The sequence below is a fragment of the Mycteria americana genome, chromosome 20 (assembly GCF_035582795.1).
Source record: "Mycteria americana isolate JAX WOST 10 ecotype Jacksonville Zoo and Gardens chromosome 20, USCA_MyAme_1.0, whole genome shotgun sequence".
NCBI classification, from domain to species: domain Eukaryota; kingdom Metazoa; phylum Chordata; class Aves; order Ciconiiformes; family Ciconiidae; genus Mycteria; species Mycteria americana.
In genome coordinates this window covers 556,975-582,715 of record NC_134384.1, presented here as the reverse complement: position 1 = coordinate 582,715, position 25,741 = coordinate 556,975, and the positions used below count along the sequence as shown (strand labels likewise).

The 25,741-nt window shown below is 49.2% G+C and overlaps 2 protein-coding genes across 5 annotated transcripts in view; both read right to left on the bottom strand.

Moving 5' to 3' along the window:
• The window catches only part of PHTF1 (putative homeodomain transcription factor 1), a 32,452-nt gene extending 27,035 nt beyond the window's left edge, over nt 1-5,417 (bottom strand). For all 4 annotated transcript variants that reach the window (XM_075521722.1, XM_075521721.1, XM_075521720.1 and 1 more), the window contains exons 1-2: nt 4,968-5,417; nt 650-1,320 (exon numbers count right to left, since the gene is read on the bottom strand). In XM_075521722.1, the coding sequence (XP_075377837.1) occupies nt 650-1,320; nt 4,968-5,385 (1,089 nt within the window). In that variant the 5' untranslated portion in view covers nt 5,386-5,417. The remainder of the gene's footprint in view (nt 1-649; nt 1,321-4,967) is intronic.
• Nucleotides 5,418-7,035: 1,618 nt separating this feature from the next.
• On the bottom strand, nt 7,036-25,019 carry PTPN22 (protein tyrosine phosphatase non-receptor type 22). Its single transcript, XM_075521849.1, has 21 exons — nt 24,933-25,019; nt 20,904-21,012; nt 20,017-20,093; nt 18,979-19,074; nt 18,534-18,572; nt 18,123-18,194; nt 17,969-18,028; nt 17,374-17,516; nt 16,788-16,854; nt 15,852-15,929; nt 15,230-15,322; nt 13,752-13,828; nt 12,143-12,903; nt 11,047-11,130; nt 10,774-10,904; nt 10,200-10,227; nt 9,668-9,748; nt 9,269-9,372; nt 8,553-8,583; nt 7,753-7,830; nt 7,036-7,100 (listed from the first exon to the last, which is right to left on the bottom strand). Exons 1-21 carry the CDS (start codon nt 25,017-25,019, stop codon nt 7,036-7,038), a joined length of 2,361 nt encoding a protein of 786 aa, XP_075377964.1.
• Nucleotides 25,020-25,741: the final 722 nt, after the last annotated feature.

Here is a 25,741-nt window from a genome sequence, read left to right as displayed (position 1 = left end):
TTAACTGTTGCATCCACTTAAGTTACATGGAAATACTGTTTGAGAATGTAAGATAGTTTAAGCCTACTATACAAATCAAGGTAGTATATAAAATGAAAGCCTTTTTCAAAGGCAATTAAAAAGATATTCTAACCACTTCTCTGAAGCTGGAAAGTTTAAACACCCAGCATCAGCTACTGACAGAATTAAGATGGTAAAAAAACCCCTTATTTGTTGTGAATTATATACTGAAACCTGAAAAGTAACGTCATTGCAAAAAACCCCAGACCTATTGAATAGAAAAAGCAGCATTAGTATTTGCAATCTATACAACTCTTAATACAGACATGCCTATTGTTTTTAACAACGTCAGTGTTCTCCCAAGTTTAGAAGATCAACTGAAAGCCTGCAAGACCACCAGTGCAGATCTTTCTACAGGTCACGGTTAGCAGTCTCTGAAATGCGATTCACCAGCGACCCATGGGCACAAAAGAGCTTTAAGCAGAAACAGGAATAAACAGCACAGTGGCAGTAGTCCCAACATCATCTTTTTTCATCTGCTTAGAAAAAGATTTGTGCCTCACCTATTTTAGGCCATCCCTGCTCTGGATTAATGAGATTAATCAAATCTAGGTGTTGCGCAACTTTTATGCCTTTAAACAGTTCTTACCTGAGAGTGAAAATTTGAAATTGTTGTTGTTTCAATGTCCTTCTTGCCCAAAATTTCCATTTTCACTGGAGTGTTAGGAAAGTTAAAAGCAAAGTAATCCAGGAAGTCTGGTAAATAAGCAGCTGCTCCATGTACTATGGCTAAAGCATAGTAAGCTGCATTTTTATCATTTTCACTGAACGACAACGCAAGAAACTCTTCTGCAAATCTCTCCATCTCCACTGGAGACAAAAATGAGAGTTCATCCATGTAAGCATGAAGGACCAGAGCACCACCGTTGGACTGATGTTCTTCATGAATGAAGTTACTGAATTTAGTGCCAGTTTTCAAGAAGCTGCTGCGAACAGAATGCTCCTGGTGTGTCACAAATGGTGTTTGTACTCCCTGGGGTATTCGATATTCCTGCATACCCAAATTCAGTCTGCAGAGCTGCTCATCCTTCAGATACCTGAAGGATTCCTTGTTCATTTCTAAGTTATCACACTGTCCTTGAGACAGAGTCTCCTTGTCAATGCGCGTGAGTCCAGCGCACACTGTCTGCACTTCTTTGTTGTACATCTTCAGGCGTTTTCCCCTCATATCTTCCCGGTGTTTCTTTTTCTTTTTTTTCTTTATCTTCTTCACAATAAGACCGTCAGCTCGCTGGGTTTTGCCATTTTCATCTGGAGTTTCTGGCAGCAACAATAAAGAGAAGATTAGAGTTCTGCAGTTGCAGCATATTCACCCAAAAAGAATTAAAACCTCTCATTTGCTAAAGCGATTTATTCCTAGGAAGACTGACCAATAGCAATACCTTGACTTTTGACCTACAAGACTTAATTATGCAACAAAAAAAATGCAGTACATCTAGTTATTATGCAAAGAAAGCCTTGAATTAAGGTAAATTTCCAAAACTCAAGCTTAGTATTTTAGAAATATTTCAATTTTTAATAGATTTATTAAAATACCTTTAGGGAGTCCATATTTCAAAACATCTATAATTAAGTACATTAATAACTTCTGACATTTAAGGCAGTGGCATGCAGGGGAAGAGGATAAACAAGTATGCGTAACATTTAAACATTAAGACTTTCATTACGGAACGCTTCCCTGATTTTGGATACACAATACAGAAACAAAACAGAGTGCAACTGAAGAGGTACAAGCATTATTGACATTTAGAGGTAAAAATAATTAAAGCAGTTAGCTTTCTGGCCAAAAAAAATATCTTAGACTGCTGATCTTTTGTATTAAAGGATCTGAATCATCAGATCCACATCTTCAGCTACCTTTTGCTAGTGTTAATTATTCAGTTAAGTCAGAGCTAGAAATGAAGAGGGTTTGGTTGGTTGGTTTTGGGGGTTTTTTTAAGGTTAATAAACCTGTAAAAGGCTAAAGGCTGAGAGATAAAATGTAAAGAAGTAGCTCTGTTAGGCAAAATGTAATAGTTTAATTGCTCATCTTTTAGGAATAAAAACTAATTCAAGTAATATTTAGCAAGTGACAATGATAGTTAGAAATCTTGATGGTCCAGCTATTAAAAAACTCAGTTGCCAAGACAAGATTTTAATCTGCCTGAATCAAAGAACTATTTCATGCTAACAATGCACATAAACCTCCAAGAGCCATATTACCAGGACAGCTTTGGGGATCAGAACAATCTGCTGCTGAAGTTAACATCTGACTAGAAGATGCAATAGCTGAAGTTTTTCAGTTTCCCGCAGCACAGGGCTTTGTGCTAACAAAATTTCCTTTCTTTGACTGCAAAGCTATCAAATTTGTATTCCCTCTTTATTCACTTGCAGTGCTTAAAGAAAAAAAAACATGTTACACTTATCTATGAGAAAAGGTGCAGTGACAAATACATGCAGCTTCAAGATATTTAGTCTAACCACAGTATTTAACTATATCATTACTAGTTTGGTCTCAGAGCTCTTTACTAAAGATGGTTGACCTTCATAACAGCCTGGTGTAACAAATAGAATTACTCATGAAGCAAAGAGAGTTGATTGCTTAATACCAACTTCATACAATTGTCTTAGGACCTGAAATACAAGTTTTCACAGTACTGCTGTTAGCCTTTACAAACAGCGAATGCCCTTATTTTTATATTACAGCTAAGGAAACCAGGAGAAGAAAGGTAGTATCACTTGTTTTAGTAAGTCAACTGAAACAGTTCTTTGAATAAGCTTTTCTGGAAGTCTCAGAAGTTAAGCGTGCATAAGCTTACTCAATCACTAAGCTCTCAAGCATAGATACCGATTTACAAACTGCAATGAACACACTAATCACACAGAAGATCTTTGTTCTGGTGGGACCAGAGATTCCAAGCTGAAACTAAACAAGAATTTCATGCCACCGCTGAGCTGTTGGGAATACTTCCCTGTAGATGTTTCTAAGTTAATTTTTGGTTGTTAAGGTGTCTTATTTGAAGCATTTCTAATTTTAGATATAGTTTAAAAACCTCAGACATGCACTAGTTTTAATTCAGAGTATCTTCCTGTTTGAAGATATTCCCTAATAGCAGACATACACCTAGCACTCTTTGCATTTTGGAACTTCCAGTGAACGCTGGTCTGTTTTCAGGATAAAAGCTATCCTGTCCGCTGCTGTATCCACTGAACACAGCAGAGTCCCACTACTACAGTGAGAGAAACCTCTGTATTAAGTGAAGCTAGACAGTGACATTATGGTAATGCCTGACAATCTTGAAGGAAATACAGTTTTAATTATTCCTTTAAATAAATGGAAAGCCTCCAGTACCTCAAACACAAAGAAAGCTATAGCCAGGTCATTAAACTATGGGCTCCCACAGTGAGACAGAATAACAGCAGTGCCAATAACTCAGCTAGTCTAAAACTATTAGATGTCACATAACTGAACACACTATTAAACAGCAAAACCAGTGGAGATGTTCATTGTCACCTATGGCCAAAGATAAGAATAGTATAGTCAAAGAAACGGGCAGTTTAATTAGATTATACATAGAAATAAAAACCAATAGTGAAAGGCAGGAAAAGAAATCCAGCCCCATCCCAAAACCCACTACACATGCAGTCGAGGACAAGTAGCGAAAAGCTTCAGACTTGCAGTCAGCAAACAGCTTTCCTTTGCAAATCTGGGATTCAGATGGTAATTTTAACAGTGTTTAAGCCTTCATTAAAAGAAGGCCTCATTTGATTACTGGGTTAGAACTGACCTACAGTGACGCTCCTAGTCTACAAAGATATACTACTTCTGTAGTTTTATCAACATTTACAAGCCACAGTTTGAAATTCACAATTCAATTACTACTGAATAAATAGTCATTATTCAAACACAGTGGTTTAGAAGCATTAAACAGTAGCAAAAAATCTCTCCTCGTAATAGTTTTGCCCATTCTTAAGACAGTACTATCCAGAGTTTACACTATAGCCCTAACTTTTGTAAGCACGTGCATCTTTGGTTTCTTTGGCACAATACCTTCTCATATACTCCTGAAGCATAATTCACAACACAATACCTTTATTACAGCAGCTTTTGCAATTGCTTTTTATCTATGTTGCTCTCACCAGGAGGCTTTTTACTATCAGAAATTTGTGAGCAGAACCAAAACAGTCATTCTGTACAGTTAAGAAAAAACAAACACACGCACCACCTCCCCCCAAAATCCAGAGGCATTTTGGCCTTCCTATCAGAGAAATGTCCGAGCATTTATTAAAAAAAAAAAACAAACAAACAAACAAAAAAACAACCCAAACCCGAACCAAAACAGCAGCTTCTCGGCTCTCGTATACGTCAATGCAGGGACAGCAGGAAGAAAGCTTCGCTATCAAAGCACTTGTATTTTGAGCCCGCGAGGAGGGCAATTCCGAACGCGGCACCCCCAGCGCTCCGCTCCGCGCACGGCGAGCCCGCGGCGTGGATCCTCCGCGCTCAGCCCGGGCGGGAGAAGCGCCGCGCCGCGCCCCGCCACGACAGGGAGCAGCGACAGGGACGGCTGAGCGCACGCTCCGCTGGCGCCAGCCCGCATGCCTCCACACCAGCACACACAGACGCGCGCAGGGCTCCGAGAGCGGCCAGCGTTTTTCGCCGCTCCCGCCCTCGCCCGGGCGGGCGAGGCCGAGCCCGAGCGAGCGGCTCCGCCGCGCCGCACCGCTGCCGAGCCCGGCCGGCCGAGGAGGGCGGCGTGCGAGGCCGCCGCCGAGGGACGTGGCGGGCGGGCTCCGCCGGGCTGCCGGCGGCGATCCGCACCGGGCGAGCGACCACCAGGCGCCCGCCGGGCCGGGTGCGCGGGCGGCCGCCGGTCAGCCCCGCCACCTGCCCGGCCGCCCCCCCCCTCCCGCCCCCGCCTCCTCACCTCGCTTGCTGGGCCGCCCGGCTGCCCCGTCCGCGGGGCTGCCCCGCCTCGCCTTCTGCGGCTGCCCGGCGGCCAGGCGGCCGGGCTCGGGGCCGGCGGCGGGGCGATGCCGGTGGTGGTGGTGGCGGCGCTCCTCGAGCGCGGCGGGCGGCGGCAGGCTGAGCGGGGAGAAGGTGAAGAGCCCGGCGGCGGCGGGCAGGCCGGGCAGGGCGGCCGGGGGCAACGGCTCCGCCGGGCCGGGCCCCGCCAGCAGCTGCTGGCTCAGCCGGGCCCGCTTGCCGCCCGCCGCCTCGCCGGGGGGGGCCCGCCGCCGCCGCCCGCCACCGCGAGGCCGGCCGGGCCGGTCCCCCGAGGGGAGCGGGGGCGGCTCCTCCGGGGCCCGGGACACTGCGCGCACCGCAGCGACCTGCGCAGCCATTTCACAGGCTCCCTCACACACATTTAAATGGCCCGAGCGCCAGGCGGTACTGCGCAGGCGCCGCGCGGCGGCCCCTGGGAGCCGTAGTTCGCGGCGGCGTGCCGGGAAGTGTAGTCCGCCGGCGGGCGCATGCGCGGCCCGCCGCTCGGCCGGCCGAGGCGGGCGGCGCGGGGAGCCGGTCACGTGCCCAGGCCGTGGCGGCGGGCGCGCGGAGCCGCTCCCGGTTAGGGCGGGGCGGCCGCGGGGCCGGGCGGAGCTGTGGCTGCCGGCGACGGTCCTCGAGCGGACCTGTCAGTACCACCGGTGCGCAGGCCGAGAAATAAAACTTTATTTTTACGGCATTTCTCACGCGTCAGAAGATGCTTCGTCGATTCAACGCACGGCCGCTGCGGTTTGGCGCGGCTTCCCGCGCAGCAGCGTCGTGAAAGGGCAGAGCCAGCCGGCTGGGGTCCGGCCGTGGGGCGACGCCGAGGCGCTCGGGCCTCGGGCTCGCTTAGGCCCAGGCTGCGTCGCTGACTGAGGGCGGTGGCTTTGGCACAACACGGAGATATTTGCAACAGCTATAAATTAGGTGAGGTCTTGTGCTGGTTTCTGCTGTTGAGAAAACGGGTGACTTCGGTGAAAAATACGGCTGGATTAGCCCTTGCTCCAGCAGAAGTGGCTTTACAGCAGCTTGAGTTCTCTGTTCCAGTAGTGGTCAGTAGATTCCTCTCTCAACCAGATTCCCCAAATCCCACTTTGTTTTTGTCTCTCTACAGGAAAACAATAGTATAAAGCAGTTTTCAGCATCTTTATCTCTCCCCCCTGAGAATATAAATAGCAGTGGAATCTGGTGAGGAATCTGTCTAGAACTCTCATCTTCTGAGATACCCATCTGAAATTTTGTGCTAGAAAGTCACAAATCCTTAAAAACAGCATTGCTTTAAAAATACAATGATATTAACTTGCTGTGGGGGTGGTTTAGGTTTTTTTTTCAGATAGCGAGGGCAGTTGGGTCAGCTAATTCTGCACTCTGTTACACTGGTTTCTAAATCAGCATCTTGGTCTTACTGACCAAAAATCTAGACAAATGATCTGATTCGCGCCAATGAAAAAAAAACTTAAAGAAAAATTATTTCTAAAATCTGAGATGCTAATTCTCTTGTAGCCCAAGCCATGTAAACATCGAAGGAAGTGCGGGTCTGTGGTTCCGGTGGACCTACGCAGGTGAGTGAAGTTACACTGGTGCTGCGTCTGCACGATCAGAGCCTCCTTCTGCTTTGGTCCGCTCCATACCATTCGATAGTCTTCGCCAGATCCTGTCACCAGTTTACACTGCTTTGTTTCAGAAAGCTCAAATCCATCCTTTTGAAGTGAATACATTCCAAAAACATAACAAAAACGTATCCCTCCTTAGGATGAAATATCTATTCCTGTTTTTAGTTTCCATCCTGGTGTAAATTAACAGAAAGTGTTTAGCTGCTGGTACTTCTATATTCTTCTTTACTTTAAAACTTTAGTTGATGAAGAATGTGCAAGTAGTGCCCGAGCTGCAAAAATCATGCAACAGCTTTTGATGTATTTATTTTGATGGAAACCTTACTGGGATAAGCACTCAAGGCATATCAGAAGGACTTCACAAATCTGTAACGCCAAATCTATAAAACATACCTAAATATTCCATGCTGGTGGTGGATTTCTTGGTCCTTTAGGTTTTGAAAATCGATTTGCAAAGCCTAGGAAGAAATTTATTTTTTAATGCAACAAATTCTGTATGTTACAGGTGTTGGCTATGTAATTCCTTAAGATAATAATGGTATTTGAAAATACTTGTAATTTCAGTTCTTTCCCAAACTAAGATAACAGTAGACTTAAAGCAACATCCTGTAGTTGTAAGTCAGCTGGTCCAAAACAGTCTATCAATGTGTCTATCAGACAAATACTGTCATTGTAGCATGAATATCAAGATAACTAGATTTTATGCCTAATCTAATAAATGACTACTTCCTAGTAGGAGAATTTAAAATGGAAAACATGGCATTTCTCCCCTGCCATGTTACACAACATAAGGCAGCAGCCTCGTGGCAACGCTACAGCTTTGTCTTCTGCTGTCTCTGTTGCCACACAAAGGCTTTCAGATACAGGAAAGCCAAATACACGTTTCAGATTCTTCACACACCAAGAAACATTTGTCAGAGTAGGTTTCGGGGTTTGTGTTTTCCGTCCTTACCTGTTCTTTAAACAGCTCGTGAATAAAGTTGTAAATGTGTAAAAAATAATAAGCGTTATTTGCAATGTTTGTAATTTGCTGGCATTCAGCCTGGTACTTGCATTGAGACTTTCAAAAAAAGGTACTTCCTACATCAAAACACAAAGAGAAAAACATACCAAAGTTAAGGAGAGACCTCAAATGGTTTGACGGGGCAGATCCTGATGGTTTTGCCAGTGAAGATGGCCTACAGATGCCTAGAAATAAAAAATTCGACTGAAGCAGTTAGTCACTATGGTAATTCCCTGAAGAGCTCGACTCGGACACACCTACAGGAAAACACGTACTGCCACATGCACGGTAACGCTAGGCACGGGTGCCATTTCAGCACAAGGCAAAGTGCTTTCCACACTAGCAGAGCTTGAATGCCGCACAGTTTTAACGACATTATTTGCTCATAGCGGGGAGTGAGTGTACTACTGCAGCGCAATCCACTCAGAAATGTTTGCTCAGAAGTGCTTTAAACAGCTTTTAGCAGTCCTGTTTTCAAGATAAGCATTTTAATTTTAGATCAAAGGGAACTTAATGACAAACTCCTTATTTATCCTCCAAATAGGCTGGGCAGAATCCAGGATGGGGCTCACATTCCCCACAGCACCCTTATCCCCCGTTTTTAAGAGTGTTTATCCCACAACACTGGTTTGAATGACCTGAAGAATTTGGTAATGTCCCCAAGGTAGCCAAAGGGCATTACAAGGGCACCACAGCATCCTTACGATACTCCTAAAACAACTATTGCTGTCCAGGTGAGATGGTACTCAGCCAGCCAGCGCAGCTCTCTACGTCCTGCTACAAAGTAGGCAGACATGCAGGGTGTTTCACATTTGACAAGTTCAGGTTCTTGAAATTCAGTCCCACATATTTCTTTATATACTTGCGTAAAGCCATCAGGAAGATGCACGTAGCCTGAAAGACTTACTGTTTCTCACATTTTTCAATATTTTCAAGCTCTGTAGAAAAAAAAAAAAAAAGAAAAAGAAGGCTTGTTGGAAAAAAATGTAGCAGGCAGTAGATCAGCTACTATGATAAAGGGAATTCACTGATAAATACACATGTATCACATCTCATAAAAAGGTTCGTGCATAGCAACTGAGACTGAAATGCAGACTTATGCCTTTCACTTTGTCTCTGGCTTTTTTGTAGCCAGCCCAAATGCCTCCCGTTTGTATTATTCTTGCTGTTTTCCTCAAATGCTTTTCTGCTCAACCCTAACATCCTGAAGGACAATTGCTCATGAGGATAATTAACTAGGGCCACAACAAGAGGAGACCGGCGATGAGCAGAGTCTGTCCTACATGGGAATTCAAACTCCACTCGAGCAACTTTTTCCAAGAGGAACTGGAACTTTAAGTGGACGGAGTGCCGAGGCATAACCCCTTGTTTTTATAAATCACATAAAATCACATGGGTATGGCTGTGTTACTCTGTTCCTGGTGCAGACAGTGGTTTTATTTGCAGTTCTACAACAGAATATTTTTATTAGTCTTGTTTCCTTGCCCTAAATATGAGTGGTCTCAAAGCAGTCAATTTTCACAAGGTTAGAGGTGAGAAAGTAGCAATAGCTGCAGCTAGAACAATCTCTTCTTCTCACCACCTCCGTTTTCAATAGCCTTTGTTTTGTCTTGTTTCTTTTACCTTGCTTCTCTTGAAGTATTTTGTAGGGTCTTTTGATGACGTTTCAGAAGCATCGTTCTCCAAGCCCGGAGGACTCGTAGAATTTCTTGCAGTGGGCTGCAGACCTGGGAACATATATCAGAACACTTTCAGTGGTCATTCATGAATCCTCCTGCTTTTTTCTAAGTGCTTTGTTGTTGCTTTTCATTTCCTCTAATGCAGCAGTTCTAGAAATTTCCAGCAGGTCCCCTAGCTGCGTCTACTTCCTTTATATCTGCTGAACTCTCCAGCAGTTAAGTCCTGAAGCACTACCGTTGGCAATGCTTTGAACAAATGGGCCATGATCTCTTCAGCTATCTACAGGTTTAGGTGCAAGTATAAAATCTCAGTTACATGCTGAGAAAAGGACTCATCACTTACTTGCTACATCAGCAAGAACAAATGACTCCGGGGTTCTTTCAGGAAGTGGGGGAGGAGAGTTAGAGCGATCCCGGGTTGCCTCTAAGACAGCACAGATAAAAGAGTTGGTTACCTAGCTTATATATATATATAAACACACTTTATATATATATATACACTTTTTATATATATATATATATAAAGTTCACTGAGAGCGCCACAGCACTCTAATCAGCACATCTCAATCGTCTCAAAGGAAACGCACAACATGCAGCAAAAGATGTGACAAAGCTCAGCCTGAGGAGGCTGCAAGGGACATCGTCATGTGCAGAGTGGGCAGGAGTGATTAGGAAATGTAAAACTACCAGTGCATTCGGTTGGAGAACTGTCTAGTTCTCTTTAGAACTATTTAGTTGCAGAACTATTTAGCAACACAAAATTTCCGTTGGACTGAGCACAGGTGCTAAAGACATTTACTAAATATGGTAAAGCAGCTTCAGTAAAAAGCAGACCTTATTTCCAAAGATAGTTTATCCCAGCATTAACCTTATACCTGTTTGTGGGCTCCGAAGCTTCACACTCTGGAAACAAAAAACAAGGAAGGTATTTGAAATTCCCACAACCAAATGTCGTTCTCTTGCACACAAGCAAGCCAGAGAAGACAAAGAAGTGATGTTATGTGCAAACACCCTCCCACGCACACCTCCATGCTCACGTAATGGAAGATAGACTTACGCCTTATTGTTTCACTTTACAAAACTATAATTCAACTATAGGCATCTCTTGATCATCCCAAATTTTGTTCAGCTCCTGCCTGTTCCACAGGGCAGTGTGAACCTCAGCAGACTACTAACTCCCTGTCTTTATTATCCTTCTCTAAAATAGAGACAGCCTTTTACTACCTTGTATGGGATTTAGGACCCCAAAAAAATAATGTTCGCAGTAAAGAAGGTGTTGATATGGAGGAGCCTGACTGAGACCACATCTTCCTCCCAGTCCTGAACCCAGAAATAATTTATGGAAAGTACACGGTGCCAAAACTAGGGTCTTTCATCACAGAAGGAAACATGATAAGGAAATTGGCATAGTGATGGTGCTGGAGAAGAGATAAAAAGCCACTTACTTACCTTACATGGTCTCAGTCTCACCGAGTCATTAATTACCTCTGAGTGAGACTCACCACTCCACTCCAAAGAGGTTCCGATATTTGTATTTCTGGCTGGAAGCTGAAAATCAGAAGTGGCCAGAGGAAATTGTCCTAGAAACAATTGAACACAAGAGAGGTCATTTCTCATCCCAGACAGCCAGAGCAAAGGCACTGCTGGATGCTACGATACCACACAAGCATGGGAAGAGCCCCCAGAGTACTTCCCAGCCCCTGCTCTGTCAAATGCACTTACCAGATTCACTGGCCACAATAAAGGACTCGGGGGTTCGCTCGGGCAGGGGCGGAGGATCGTCGTCATCTGGCTGCGGCAGGGTGGCTAATCGGGGAGACACGGACAGGTCACCTGCATGGCATGACACAGCAGGAGAACTGCAGACCTTTGCAGAGACTCTGGGAGCTGACTGCTCTTGCCCAGCTGTGCACCAGAGATGACGGTTAAGCGCCTCTAAACTGTAGATAAAAATCCAAATAGTCCCCAGCACCAATTCACCTGCTGCTAGCCGTGTGGCCCGAGGGCACGCTTCCAGCAGCGTCAGCAGCAGAATTCCCATTGCACAGGGGAAAACGATGAGCGTCCCCCCAGCACACAGCCAAGCTCACAGCTGGTGGTACCGTTGCTGCTTGGCTCGTGCCGCAACTCCCGTAGCTTTCCGAGAGTTTCTAGCATCTAGATAACGAGCACACTTTTGTGATACTGGATACTGAAGGGCCTGAGCAGGACAAAGCTGAGCAAGTGCCAGAGCTGCAGACAATGGGAAATGTCCAGCTGGGCCAGGACTGACCAGGCCAAGAAATAATTCTACCTTCTTCATATGGCAGGTGATGGTTTGAAGGCTACAGATCTGGGCAAAACACTAATGTTGAAGTCCTGGTTCTCAGTCTCAGTGGGATGTCAGTGTTCCCCTGCACGACACTCTGCAGAAAAGAGTGTTTTTTGACCTGGAAACTAGATCCTCAGAGAAAACCATTTCTGGGAGCTTTCTGAACGCTTCTTGGAGCACCCCGTTTTAAGAATTGGTCAGCACCAATCCCTGCCTTCCTGCGAGAGCCGTACCAAGGCGACATAGTAGTCCAGAGCAGCTCTGTAATGCGACACCCAAAATCATGCTGTTCTGAAGGTACTGTTTATTTTTATGGGAAAAATTTCAGGCAGGATGAAGCGAGTGTGGGGATGAAACCAGTTGCTCCCTCAGCTTCCATGGGAGTGCAGCCCCAGGGAGCAGCTAAGAGCCCCGCCTGGACACCAAAAGACAGCACCCGCCACTCCCTCCAGCCCACCGCAGTCCCGAGTGACCGAGCCCAGCTTGTCGCAGTCCTGCACCACTTACGCGGGGAGGAAATCCTCTCGTCGTTCAGCAGGGCAGCGTGGTGGGACACGAGCCTGGGCGGCGGGGAGCTGACCACGGCAGGCTGCAGCGGGGCGCTCGCAGCGCAAGAAGGGAGAAGCGTGTCCTGCCCCTCCGCAAGGCACGCCGTAAACGCCGGGGACAGGGGGTCATCTGGAGAGGGTGAAGAGAAGTAGGGGTCTTCTGCTGAGCAGAAGTAAGGGTAGGGACAGTGCCCGTGGTTCCTATGGCTCGTGGGGCCGCCCGCATCTCGGCTCGAGTGGTTCAGCTCAACAGGGGAAAATCCGTCCTGCTTCTTCACCTGAAAGCTTGAGTAACAGGCATTTGGCAACGGTGAACTCAAAACAGGCTTTGCACCCCCTCCATCCCATTCCCAGCCTTCTCCCCGCTGCGCCAGCGCAAAAGGGGTCGATGCGGTCCGTGTCAGAGGTGCCCTGCCATGAGGCCGTCTCCTGCCGGCTCCCTTCGGTTCCAGGTTCAGGAGCAGCTGCTCAGGAGAGATGCTGCTGAGCTCCAAACTGCGGTGTTTCTGGAGAGCATCCCCGTCGCCCCGCTTCTCAGCGGCAGCTGCCTTCCTGCAGTTGAAGAAGTTCAAAGTGCCAGAGGAGATGGCCTGTCTGATGGGAGGGACCCCACGTCCAGAGCTGTCGTGTACTTCTGTGGCAGACAGCGATGTCAGGGCTGCTTTGCTTTGTGCCACCGGAGGAAGACATTGATGCACATCCTGTTCCTCTTGCTCTGAGCTGCAGTAAAGCACCGTGATGTGAAGTCAAAGCCATCTAGTACTCGGAAATCCCTGTTAGCCTGCTAGCAAGGCCCTGCAGCACTGCTCCTAAGAGCAGATCTGTCCCCCGGGAACGTGTTGCCCGGTTCAGCCTCAAGCAAGGAGCACAGGGAAGGACCGTGCACCCCGGTGCCCCATTTGAACACCATGAAATGGTGAACAGAGGAGGGCCCTTTACGCGGGTAAACTACACCCTCAGTGCAGACCATACCAAAAAGCAAAATTATTTACAGAAAGCAGACACCGCAAACCAAAATGTGCCCACAGACAGATCCGGCCACCCTCTGAAGCTGCCCGTGTCGGGAAGCTAGGCTCCTCGGGCTTGCCGCTCCTGCGGCAAGAGGCACTGGAGCGGCACGTGCGGGGAAAGATGGGCGCAGTCGAGGGGCACCCCGCAGCGTGCACCGCTCCGGGCAGAGAGCGGAGATGAACCAGCGCTGGGGTGTCTCCACGTGCCCGAGCCTTTTCTGTGCTGCCCCGTGACGCGTTTTCAGTTCGGATATGAAACACCATGGAAGCACAACACGAAACAGACTCAAGGGCAGAAGAGGGGGACAGATAATGGTACACGGGGAAGAGGCTGAGACTCGGTCTCAGAGACACATCAGTGAGAAGAGCAGGAATTACGTTAGGAACAAACGTGAGAGTCAAAGTGGGACTCAAGGGAGGCTGCAGATCCTGCTGACAACTGAAATGCGACGTTCAAACCGAACTGTGTCACAAAGCACACACAAAAAATGCATCTTCCTGAAATCATATGGGTGACTGAAAATACTGACCCAGGGGATACTTGTGCTGTGGCCTTACCAGGTTAGTAATCTCAGAGAATAAATATCTTCCACTGGAGTCAGAAGTGGCTTGGCTACAGGATGCCTTGTTTTTACCTAGTGAAAGAAAACATTAGAAAACAAGAGAGTGAGGAGGAAGAATGCGAAGAACACAAACATGCTATTTCAGGAGCTGGAATTTGTGCCAACTACTTTTAATTATTAATGCAGTTTGGAAGTGACAAACACCAACTTGAAAACACCAGGTTGGAGCTGAAAACCGAGGGCAGAGCCTGCTGAACAGCAATTCCTGTCAGCACGTGTTTGAAACGAGAGTACCCGGGCCGTACCGCCATCCAGCTGTCCAAACACCTGCGAAACAGCCCGTGCAGACAGCTCTGCCTTCGGGACCCCCCGCGGGCATTCAGCCTGCTTTCGTTTGCGGCGCTCCAGCACAGACCATCCCCCATGCTCTGCAAAGCGCTTTCAGAGGGCAGCGAGGTTCAGGCGGGCGAGAGGTTTGGCCAGGAGCTACAAAACCACATCCGGACTTGAACTGTTTTCTGCATTTTGTGTCAACCTAGTCTTGCATCTCCTTTGCTTACAGACTGTCCACAACAGATAGAAAGAGGGTCTTTCCAGCTCTTCTCTCACTCAGCTCTGGCTTGCAACATCCTGCAAATCCTATGGCAAAACTGAGGTGCGAGTCCCATTGCAGGGTCCCGTTCCCAATTCTTTAGACAAAAGCTGCTGACAAACTAAGCTACCCATAACCTGTCAGCCTTTGCCTAAGAAGGGCAATGCATTTACTTCCGCCAGATCGCAAACAGGTACGCAGGCAAGGTAAGGTTCACGCCAGCAGTCGCAGAAGAACAGCAAGAACAAAGCAAAGCTTAACCATGGATGTTTTGGATGTTCCTGTTTATATGCAACTTCGTACCAAGACCACATTGTTTTTCCTCGGAGGTGTATCAGATTTTAAAGACTTTGACGTGTTTTTTCACAAGATATTTTAGCCTACTCTCTCCCACAGACTGTAATGCTAATTACCTCACTAGAATACCACCGTGTTGCAGACTAACACTTTCAGCCGTGCTGCCTTGTGCACCCAAGCTTCCCAACCTAGACTGAAAGTCACTCTGTTGCTTGCAAGCACTCCATGAAGACAAGTTTCACTGGCATGTCCACATGGAAATCAGCCGCTACTGTAGAAAGTTGGTGCTTTTCTATTCACTCATTACATTAAACAATTATAAAAGTATATAGAAAATTGTTTGAGACCGAAGAAAATTTAGCTCTCGCTTGGAGCCAAATCCCGCGATAAGCATTGCACGTTCAGGGAAACAGCTGGATTCTCATGGGTTAACTTGAAAAGAGGCTCAGTTTGGACATAAAGGGTAGCAGAAAACACTGCGATTCATTCCAGGTCTGCAGAGGAGACCTCTGCAGTAGGAACCTAGGGTAGAGCTGGCATGCCCAAGGCTGCAAGAGGCAGCGTGTTTATCCTGGGACTTTTACCTGTGAAGCAGCAGAATCTTCCTGGGCATCGAGCGCTTTAATCTGCCTTTTGAAGAGCTCAATCACTGCATCGTAAACCAGCTCATACTGCTCCTGTGTTCCAGACAAATAGAACAGACGTGAGAGCCAGCACCTGCAGTACCTGTAGACGGTCACCTGTTACCCAAATCAAGCATCAGCCCCTGAGAGAAGCTGCCACTTTCTGGTCCATCGGCAGGGTAAATTCTCAGTAGAAGCCACAACTTTCAAAGGGTTCAGACTGAAGCATTTGGGGGTTTTTTGGGTGCACAAACAACGCTGTTCTGCATTGAGCTTCCTCTTCAGTCTATCTCAGCTGAGAAGAGTTCCCACTTTATTTCCTGGACAGTCCCTTGTTTCACAGCGTAAGCGCTCGATACGTCGACTGCCAGCGCTAAGCTATTCCAGCTGTCTACAAGGAAATGGTCAGCTGCCAAATTCATTTCTGCAAAATCATTCTGTTCAGAAAAGGGGCCTTACAGAACATCTACAGGCCGCAGTTCCAAGCAGCACAACTGCTCTGTGTTTACTCCGAACCCTCCTGGGGAAAAGCTGAGGTCCCAGTATGGAGAGTATACCAGTTGGCGCAATTTCCCGAACATACCTTGGTCTGCACTATGGAAGGCCTTTGCGTGCGCATTTCCTGGATCAGACTAAAAATACTGAAGTTCACTGGAACAATCTTGCAAGAAAGAGAAAAGAGGAAAAATTACAGACAGGTCTAATTCCAAGCAGCTTCCAAGTTGTGACACGGTTTAGTGCGGTGTCCGAAATTCAGGCCTGCTATTGCAAGAATTTTTAACAAAGGACCTGCTTAAAGTGCTATTTTTTATTACGAACCAGCTTGCCTCCTCCCTCCTGTCTTGCACTCCACAGAAAATACCCTTTTTATAACAGCATTGGTAAACAGCTGTGAATAGCATGAAGGACAAGACAGCGATTTCCCAGATCAATGGGTCCAGGGTTGCTGCGGTACAGAAAGCAGCCACTCTTCCAAGTCCCAGCAACCTGCCACGAGGCCAGGGATTACCTCACATACATTTTTATTGAAGAGTCCGAGTAAAGCAAGGTGTTAGTTTGGAAACGCTGGATTTCTGACGCTTAAGTGCGGAGAGACAAATACAGACAGTAAAGTCATAGTGAATATCGAAGGCCAGCGCAGAGCCAGCTCCCTGATCCGACGGTCCTGCCAGGGGGAGCAATGGGAGGGAGGATTCTGCCCCGCCGGTGCAAGCATTGGGGGTATTCGCATCGGGATGGGGAGGGCAGCAATGGCAATGGACAGCGCATGGATGATGCAGAGCCTAAAGAGAGAGGAGCAGCACAAGCTGGGGATGGGGTATCAGCGGTTTGGCCGCCGCCGTTCTCCAGTCAGGCTGCGGGGAATTCCCATTCACGGCTGCCATCTGAAATGCGTCTGCATGCAGTTACAGAGGGGTGAAAGGGAGAGTAAGGGGAGAGAGAAGGCGAGGGAGAGACAGAGATGCAGCGGCGCTGCACGCAGGTGCCGCGCCAAGATGCAGACCGGGCCGACACTCACCCCGTCCTTCAGCAGCTTCTGGGTGTAGTCGATGGCACAGATGACTCCTGTTCTCCCACAGCCAGCACTGCAATGACAGTCACAGCAGGGTTGCTAGCAGAGGTCAGAGGATGGGCACGCTGTAATTTCTGACAAGGATATTTGAAAACGATCCACAGCCTCCTGTGACCCTCCCGTCCCACGCCGCAGAGGGTGCAGACGCACACGACGGCCCTGCTGCAGCTTCACCCACCCCACGCAGGGCTCCACCTGCCCGCGGCTCTGCTGCAGGCTGGAAGGCACATCTCGTGCTCCCGCGAGCAGTTCTCAGTCCTCCTGTGGCGACCAGCCCACGTGTGGACGTGCCCAGTGTTGGTGGTCTCTTAACTACACGTGCTATTGCTGGCCTGCTGCTGCCTGTCTCCCTTCCTGCCACCCGGCCGTGCTAGCTGTCCTCAGGGGACGCTTTTGCCTTAGGACTTCCTACAAGAGGAGCTTGGCTGCAGGCTTGCGCCGGCTGCCACCACCCCTGCGGCCGCTCGGGAAGCGAGAGCGTGGGGGGCCAGGGGGCCAGCAGCCCTTCCCCGCCAGTGACCGGCTCACCCACCTGCAGTGGATGCAGATGGGGATGCTGTCGTCCGGCTGGTAGCGGCGAATCTCGCCAACGAGCTCCAGGATGGGGTCGATGGATGAGGGGACGTCGTGGTCTGGCCAGTTTTTGTAGTGGAACTGGTGGACGGTGCGGATTTCCTGCAAGAGGAGAAGAGCGCTGGCAGGGTCCGGGGCCGGCCCGTGCCACCGAGGGGATGCTGCCGCAGCTCTCGCGGGCACGGACGGGGACATCGGCACGGCAAGGGGAAGCCAGTGCGCTGCAGACGTCTCCAGCTCCCATCTGCATTGGCAGGCAAAGGTTAGAGGTGCAGTTTGCAGCTGTTCTTGCTACAAAAGAAGCATTGCCGTTCTATGACGTTCTTGATGGTACCTGTTGGCCTCACTTACCCAGGGTCCGATTTGCCACAACTGACAAACAGCTTCAGAAACTGAGGTTTGAGTTAAATTAATTTTTCACTTTCTTCATACCGTCAAATCTAAAATAGCAGGCTGAGCAGTGTAAAATTTTCTGCACAAAGTGTGCCATATTTTAATACTTATATAATAAAGCTAGCCAAGATGCATTTCCTGCCTTGACCTTTCCTACTTACCTCATTCAGGGTCACCTTTAAAGTCCTAATCACATACTCATTTTTCTTCTCTTCAGCTTCCTGCAGAACAAGAAGTTAGAGTCACGTTTTCTGCGGATGACGCAAGTTTCCAGCGCACGTGATGTGACGTGGTGCTCGCGGCAGCCGTACTCACACAGGCGATGGAGAAAGGACCGCACTGCAGGGCCGAGCCGCCCACCTCTGCCCAGTACCGCTCGCATTTCTTCTGTTGCGAGAAGCAGGACACGTTGGGTTATTCACCGCCGGCCCACCCACACCGCCTCCTGCCTCACTCTGCCCGACAAAACTTGTGCTGGGAGGAGGCCCGGCTCTTGCCACTGGCCAGCTCCAGCCTCCCCTCCCCGAGCCGTCGTTGCTGGTTTTTCCCTTCAGAGAGGCTAGCTACACTACTGGAGGCGGTTTAAGAATCTGCAGCTGGAGACTCAGGAAACAGCTCGTATCAAACAGAAACTCGCTGTCACTGATGAGATTTAATAAAAATCTGCATCTCTCCGCCCTGCCCTGGCACTGTCACGGCAGAGGCCATCTCCGACACGTTACTCACCTTTCCCATTTCAAACTCCATACAAGCCATGACCACAATCTGCAGAAAGAAGGTTCATTAGAAAAGTCTGAACACAAGTTTCTTATCCAGGCAGCAAAATCAAACTCATCGCTTGTGGGTACTTATCAGCAATGAGCAAGGTCTGCGGGCTGCCTTCCCCAGCGTCCCAGGCTGCTAGGCAAATCAAAGTCGGGACATCGTCCACAGCCCGGCCGCGAGGACCTTTCCCACTGCGAGCCCAAATGCAGAGACAGCCACGAGCAGTCTCCTGTCTCAGCGCGGGTGTGGAGGGGGCTCACGGGAAGGATGTGGGGCACACGCCACATCTGGAGCAAAACCCCGACACTCCCACTGTCTGCTTAGTCAAAAAGGACTTCTGGCTGGCCGTACGGACAACTTTTCTTTTTTAAAAAAAAAAAGAAAGGCATATAAATCTACACCTTACCAGGACTTCATACTCCCAAATCATCCTCCAAAAGTCAACGACAGTAGTGGGGAGAGGACCCTGCGTTGCAATGTATGCTCTTGGCCCATAGACGCCCTAAAACGGCATTCAGGTCAGACATGGAGACATATTTGCATAGTTCACTAGCAGAAATAAAGTAATTCCTCTTTCTGAATCTTACTTCTATCCAATGAACCCATTAAGGACTTAGAAGGGCTTTTATATAGTTAAAATTTAGGTGCCCAAATTAAATTAAGCAACTAGGTGTGCAAACCTCCCAAAGGAAGACCCAAGCCAGGGAGCTGGGCTTGAGGTGAGATCTGCTCCCAGAGACCACCAGTTCTTGCAGTGCATTTGGGAGCTTGGGGGTGATGTTACAACAGCTGATCCAGCTCTCCAGCGTGCAGCTTGGCACATCTGCGGCTGTTGCCAAAGAACGAACTGTGATCCTCTTGTGAAGGTCTGTTCTTCTGCAGACGGGCTACACAGAGCCCTCAGTCACCATGGCGGAGAATGAAGGAAACCTTCTATCTGTCTATCAGAGAAGGGTCGTGAGCACAGGAGAGTCCCGAAACACATGGAGCTCCTGAGGGAGAACCAGCCTGCCTTGACCTGCCCTGTTGCTCACCGCTGCAGTGGGTCTGATCTGTGCTGCGGTGCAAGGCTTCCTGCTTGCGCACTGGTTTCAGGCAAGGCGATTCTGGCCACAGGCAACTTTGCACCACTGTCACCCACCAAAGGCAGTAACACCGATGAGGAAGTCGGGGCTGTGAGCCACAAATTGTTCCACCACCCGCCCCGACACGAGAACGTGTCCCTTTCCCTGTAGCCTGGTGCCTCTGTGCTGCAAGGGGTGTTTTTGAAGGAATCACTGATTGTACACATCTTCTTTACATCGAATATCCTTGAGCACAGCCCAGAATCTAGGCATAGTCCTTTCACTCACCACAGCTACAGGACCTGCTCCTCCTGGCACAACTCACCCAGGCAGCACTAACAGCTGCTACAACCACCTTTGCAGGGCAAAACAAGCAATACCTTGATGAAGTTGGCATTGATGTAATGAGAATCTGCATCTGATGTGATCAGGGACAACTCCACTCTGCTGTGGTCAACTGCAGGCACAAAAGCAGAAGCAGCAGCAGTTACTGTTTGCCTTTCACGGGGGCTGAGCTCCTCGGACTGCAGCACCGGCGCTTTGGAGGAGCCCATACATCAGAGAGCTCATCCCAGAGCAGGTGAGTGGCTGTGCCAGCAGCTAATGCCTCCTCCTGCACCTACTGGTAGCCCTGCCCAGAACTGCCGTTGCCTGCGCAGGCAGCAGGAAGGCAAGCTCTCTTTCAGAGCGGTGCTGAGGGCTTAGGCGAGAGCTGCAGATGCTGCCAGTACCTCAGTGCAACGCCGATCTCCTGCCCTGACCATGGAGCAAGCCAAGCCTAGAATCACCCTGCACGCCATCTTACAGGCTCAAATGAGGTCTGTGGGTTTAGATTATTTTTTTTCAAGCTAGAATGGATGAAAGGGACAGTCTGCTCTGGTCCTAGGACAGACTCTTCTTTGGAGACTACTGCACCAAGCCAGGACAAGCCGCAGCAGTTTTTAACTGTAGTCATGGAGACATCTTTGCCCAAAGCCATTCTCTGCAAGGCCTTGGAAGACAAGTGGTTGCAATGCTACCTAGACAGCTTGCAAGGACAATCATTAGAGGATGTGTTTCTGTCTGTAAATACGTGCCAAAGTCTTCCAGACCATGCACTGCAACAGCCGAAGGTAAAGCCCTAAATCTGAGCAGCAGAATTCAAGGCCAACTGACAGGCAGTGACATGCTCACATGCAAGCAACTGTGCAGGTGGGTACTGGAGGAAGAGGACAGATGAAGTAGCAAAACAAAGGCTGAATAGGAACATTTGCCATTTCCAACCTACAGGGTAAGATGTCCTTGTATCTGTTCTTCTTGATGTTCTCTGGTTGCTCAGATGCTGCTGTAGGGTAGATTTTATCCGATCTGTACTTTGTTGACTGCCTTTTCAGCTTCTGTGATAAAAGAATGGAACAAATTACAGCAGATGTGCTACATACAACACACTACTAGAGAGTGCGTGTGAAGGTCTCTAGGGGTCAGGTTCACTACCACAAAGCAAGCTCTGCACCATTAATTCTTTCCTGGGTGGCTTTTCTCAAGGTACTCAGAGCAAGAATAGAGACAGAAGCCACCCGAGAGCCCCAGCACAGGCTTCTGAAGAATGGAAAGTGTGTGCTGAGGCAGTGCCCACACGAGGCTTGGGCACGTAGGCTTCTGAAGTGAAATGATGCATTTATACGGCACATAAAGCATCGCCCAAGTGAGACGCAGGGGAATCATTCTCAGTATAAACGGCACCCAGATAAGAGGAGTAACAATGTTAAACCACCTGTAACAAATGATATCAGAAAAGCTAGATAAATCAGGTGATTTGTCTCACTTCGGTAAAGATGCTCCCATCTGTGGCTGCAGACAGCTATGCTCAGGCCGCTAAAGGAGCACAGCAATCGGAGCAAAGTAGCAACATGCACTGATGAAAGAGAAAGGAGTCCTAGGGTAGACCCTTAAGGGGTATGAATCTCTCATCTCTTTCATTTCCAGGATTAAGCTGCAGCACTCCTGGAGAGTTCAAGCATCTTTTTCCTGCCAGAGCACAGAATTTTATTTCACTGACATCAGCTTTGAAGTAACACACAGCGTTCGTTACCATCAACTTCGAAAGCACCATTCCTGCTGTATTTTTTCTTTCATAATATTTTGACTACCTAACCACTTTTTGTGCCACCAAGGGGTGCTTTTGATTTAAAACAAAAGGCCATTTCTCTAATCAGTGTCTCTACAGTTTGACATTCCGAAGGGTAAGGCTCCCTTTCCCACCACCCTGGAGCCATACCTTCACAGCCCTTCTCCTGGACATCACTGCTGGGCTCCAGAGAATCGGGCTGACACAGGAGAACCCTCAGTATCGTGAGCTTTATGAAAGAAAGGTGTGCAGGGGCGAGAAGCAAAGGGAAGGCACCACAGGCACACCTGAGCTGCGAGGTGAGAGGGTTTCTCGTGCCTCGGGCACACCTCACGGTGACCCGTCGGAGCTGCTAAGAGGAAGCGGGAATGGTGGCTCAGCCGCTCACGGCGCGGGGAAAAACAGCCCGCCGGTCCCGGGGTCACCGAGCCAAAATAGCGCCGTGGTCAGAGGGGCCAGAGCTGAGGAGGCGGCAGACCCTCCTGCTGGAACCGGCAAAGCCCCCGGCGTGCTCCAGGGCCCGGGGCACAACAGCACATGAGCAGGAACCGCGGGAGTCCTGATGGGGTCAGGGCCCTGATTTTTGGGTGCTCACCATAAATCGCTTTGAGAGTCGGCTCACCAGTGACCTTCCCGCGGGAGCTGGTAAGCGTCTGCCTTTCAGCTCTCCCACAAGCTCTCATCCAGTTTTGAGAATCCCGTCCCCTGTCCTTCCTCGCTGCAGACCTGACGTATTAGCAACTGCGGGAGAGCTGCAGAACTCCCCTTGACTCCAGCCTGCTCTAGACGAGCACCCGCTAGGACACGACACCCGTCAGGGCCTCTTGCGTTAAGCTACAGAGCGATGATACTTGCCAAAAGGCCACATCAGGAGCTGGAGGGCTTTGTAGCTCGTACATATTTGACCAAGCCAAGCAGCCCCTTAGCAATTCCACAGATATAAGGTATATACAGCAACGTGTATCTCATCTCCACAATATTTCTGTGCACAGATATTCAGATTCAGATCCATGTCAGAGTTGCTGTTTTTTAACATTAAACTGCAATTTTTAAACCCTAAATTCTGCTGCTCTCCAGCCACAATACCACAGGAGTCACATCTCACTGACCTGGATGGGTCAGGAAGAAGGTCCAGGAGGCCCAGGACAGCCCACGTGTCCAGTCTCTATTAATCAAGAACATGGGGGCAGGCACAGTGTGATAGAAGTTGTGGGAACAGGATGGTTTTTGTAGACTACACATCCCTGTAACCTCCTGAGCTCTTCTGGTGTTGGTCGCATCCTCCCCCTGCCTCCTTCCAGTGCAACCCCAGCCTCCAGGGTCCTTCCATGGAAGGGGCTTCACTTAATACTGAAGCCAGTCTTCTCATAGCTGAGACTCTGAATCACCTTACTTTTCTGTCCCTGCGTAAACTGACATAAAAGTGCTGGGGAAACAGCTACATATGAGAAAGCAAGCAAGAGCAGTAAGGATCAAACCCCTGCTGTGAGACTGCACAAACAGAAAAAGGGGACTCAGACAAAACCCCGTCATTTACAGTAACAGCACCACAACTGGCACGTACAAATGCTTGCTCGCACACAGAGAGACATTAGGATGGAGAAATAGCATCAAACATTTCTACCAAGTTTGGAAATGCAAGCCATCACAATTGCCTGTTAAGGCTTCCACACTTGCAAAAGTGGCCAACAACTCAGGCCATCCTGGGAAGATCTCTTCCCAGCACAAAAGAGGAAACACAGCCCTGACCACTTCTACCTGCTGTTTGGCCAGAAAATTAACTGTACATTTGGCTGCGAGAACTAGCACATGCACCGAGGCTCCGCAGCCCCGCTGCCTCGCACGGCACCGTACGGCCCCAGCAGGGCAGCAAGAGGAGGAAATTCAGCAGCCTGCGACAGCACTTTGTTCCATGGAACAACAGACTGTCACTGCAGGCTCCGATTAATCACTTCCCCCCAACCCAGACACCTGGAAACCGAGCACTAAGCTTTTCCCAAGCGTTTGAAGTGCCAGCCTTCACTGGTATGAGAAAGCAGGGCTGGGTCTTGCGGGGACTCCTAAGTAACCCCTGCACCTTCCCCAGAGACCACTGCCTGATGCAACCCCTACCCGGAGGGGTAGCTCGGGGCCAGTGGTTATTCTGGTGTTTGAGAATCTCAGATCCTACAGATGTCCCAGTTTTACCCTTCCCTATGTCTGCTAAAGCTGGGCAATGCCTTTGCTTCTCAGAGCAGCCCAGACAGCCTGCCAGAACAGCCCTCCTCTAGCTGATAGATCAGCAGCCGCCAGCAGCCATCAGCTTTAACTCTGAGACAGTACATTGCCATCTCAGACTCACCCCTGCCACCCAAACAAATAAAAAGATGTCGGAGAGCTCACAGATCGGGGCACTGCACAGATCTCAACCGGCTAGACGCTGCAGAGTGCTGGGGAAGGCGAGAGCCATCAGCATTTTTTGCTAGTTTTGCCTTTAGGGAACAAGAAATTAATTTCCACGAGGGGCCAGAAGCATTGCTGGACATAGAGCACACACACGCATTGCGAACGGATGCACGAGCCCTTCCACGTAACCTAGCGCAGGGCTGGAGGCTGGAGAGGTGGCCCGGCCAGCTGCTCAGATTGCCGTCTCCTCACGCGCTGGCCAAGGTGCCCAGTGTCGGTGAGAGGCGGAACAGTCTCGGCTCCACGGGGCATTTATCTGAACACCCGCTCTCTGCTCTGCAGGTGGGACAGGGGCAGGGTGGGGGGTTTCTATTGAAATGAAAAAAGGAAAAGCTATGTCGAGTAGCAACCGGCGATCCCTGACAGGAACACGCGTATCACAGATAGAACAGACTGCGAGGGGGAGAAGGGGCAGCGGCTCCATATTCCTCGCTATCCCCCCAGTTGTGTTACCAGGCGAAGTGAAACTGCGTCTTGACAAGTGCGTTTGCAAAGCAGAAAACAGGAAGCACTCGGGTAATTATTTAAAAAGCAAACGGTTTTACTTTGAATGCAAACTATTAAATTACTTGTCTGTCTTTACATTCCTTTTACCCCAGTTAACTCCTGCGTCTCTTTCTGCTGTGAAATTCACAGAAAATCTTATTGTCACATGCAACTCGCGTCCCTGTTTGAAGAGAAGTGACTGAGCGGTTCTCCTTTAAAATCAACTGAAACACAGAGGCGTGCCTTAAGCAAACTTACCAAAAACTCGTCTACAAACTCTTCTCGATTGAGCTTCTTGCCTTGGGCCCTTTCCAGGTTTTGCAGCAGAATCTCCCTTTGGTCCATGTTGCCGGAGACCGAGCGCGACTGGCCTGCTGAACCTGGGAACGGACATGTCAAGTGCGTGCCCCAGTGGAAAACAGCAGCCCAGAGAGCACTCGCGGCAGGCTGTGGTTTACTGACTTCATCACAAGTCTTAAAGGAAATTAGTACGTAACAGATATCGTGGTCAAATAAAACAAAACACAACCTGGGCCCTAGCGCCTCCTTTTAAAACCACACGCGCTTCGCGCGCCCCGCGCGAGGGTTGGCAGCGCCAAGCTGGGCAGGAGCCTCGGGGCAGGAGCAGAGCTGCTCCCGGTCCCTCGGCCACGGCGTGCCCCAGCGTGCCCAGCCGTTTCCGCGTCCACGGTGCCGCGGAGGTGGTCAGATGTGGACACCAGAGCCAAGCACCCCGACATCTGACTTCTTTAAGCACCGTGTCCAGCCGTCACCAGCAGCAGGGCCCTGCCGGGCCACGCTCCAGAGCGGCGAGCGGCAGCTGAGCACGCGTGCCCGTGGGCGGCTGCGCTTCGCTGCCGGGCGGCTGGGGGGAAGGCTTCAGAATCGGAATATGCCGCGGCTAGAAGAGGCCCTGAAACAGCATGCAAAATCCACGGTTCCCCTTCAGACTTACAACTCTCCCTGTTTTCCGCATTAACTACAAAATATTTTGAAAAAACACTTCAGGCAGATGCTGAGCACCTGAATCTGGCTTGCACGTGTTACTCCCCTGAACTGAACAGAGA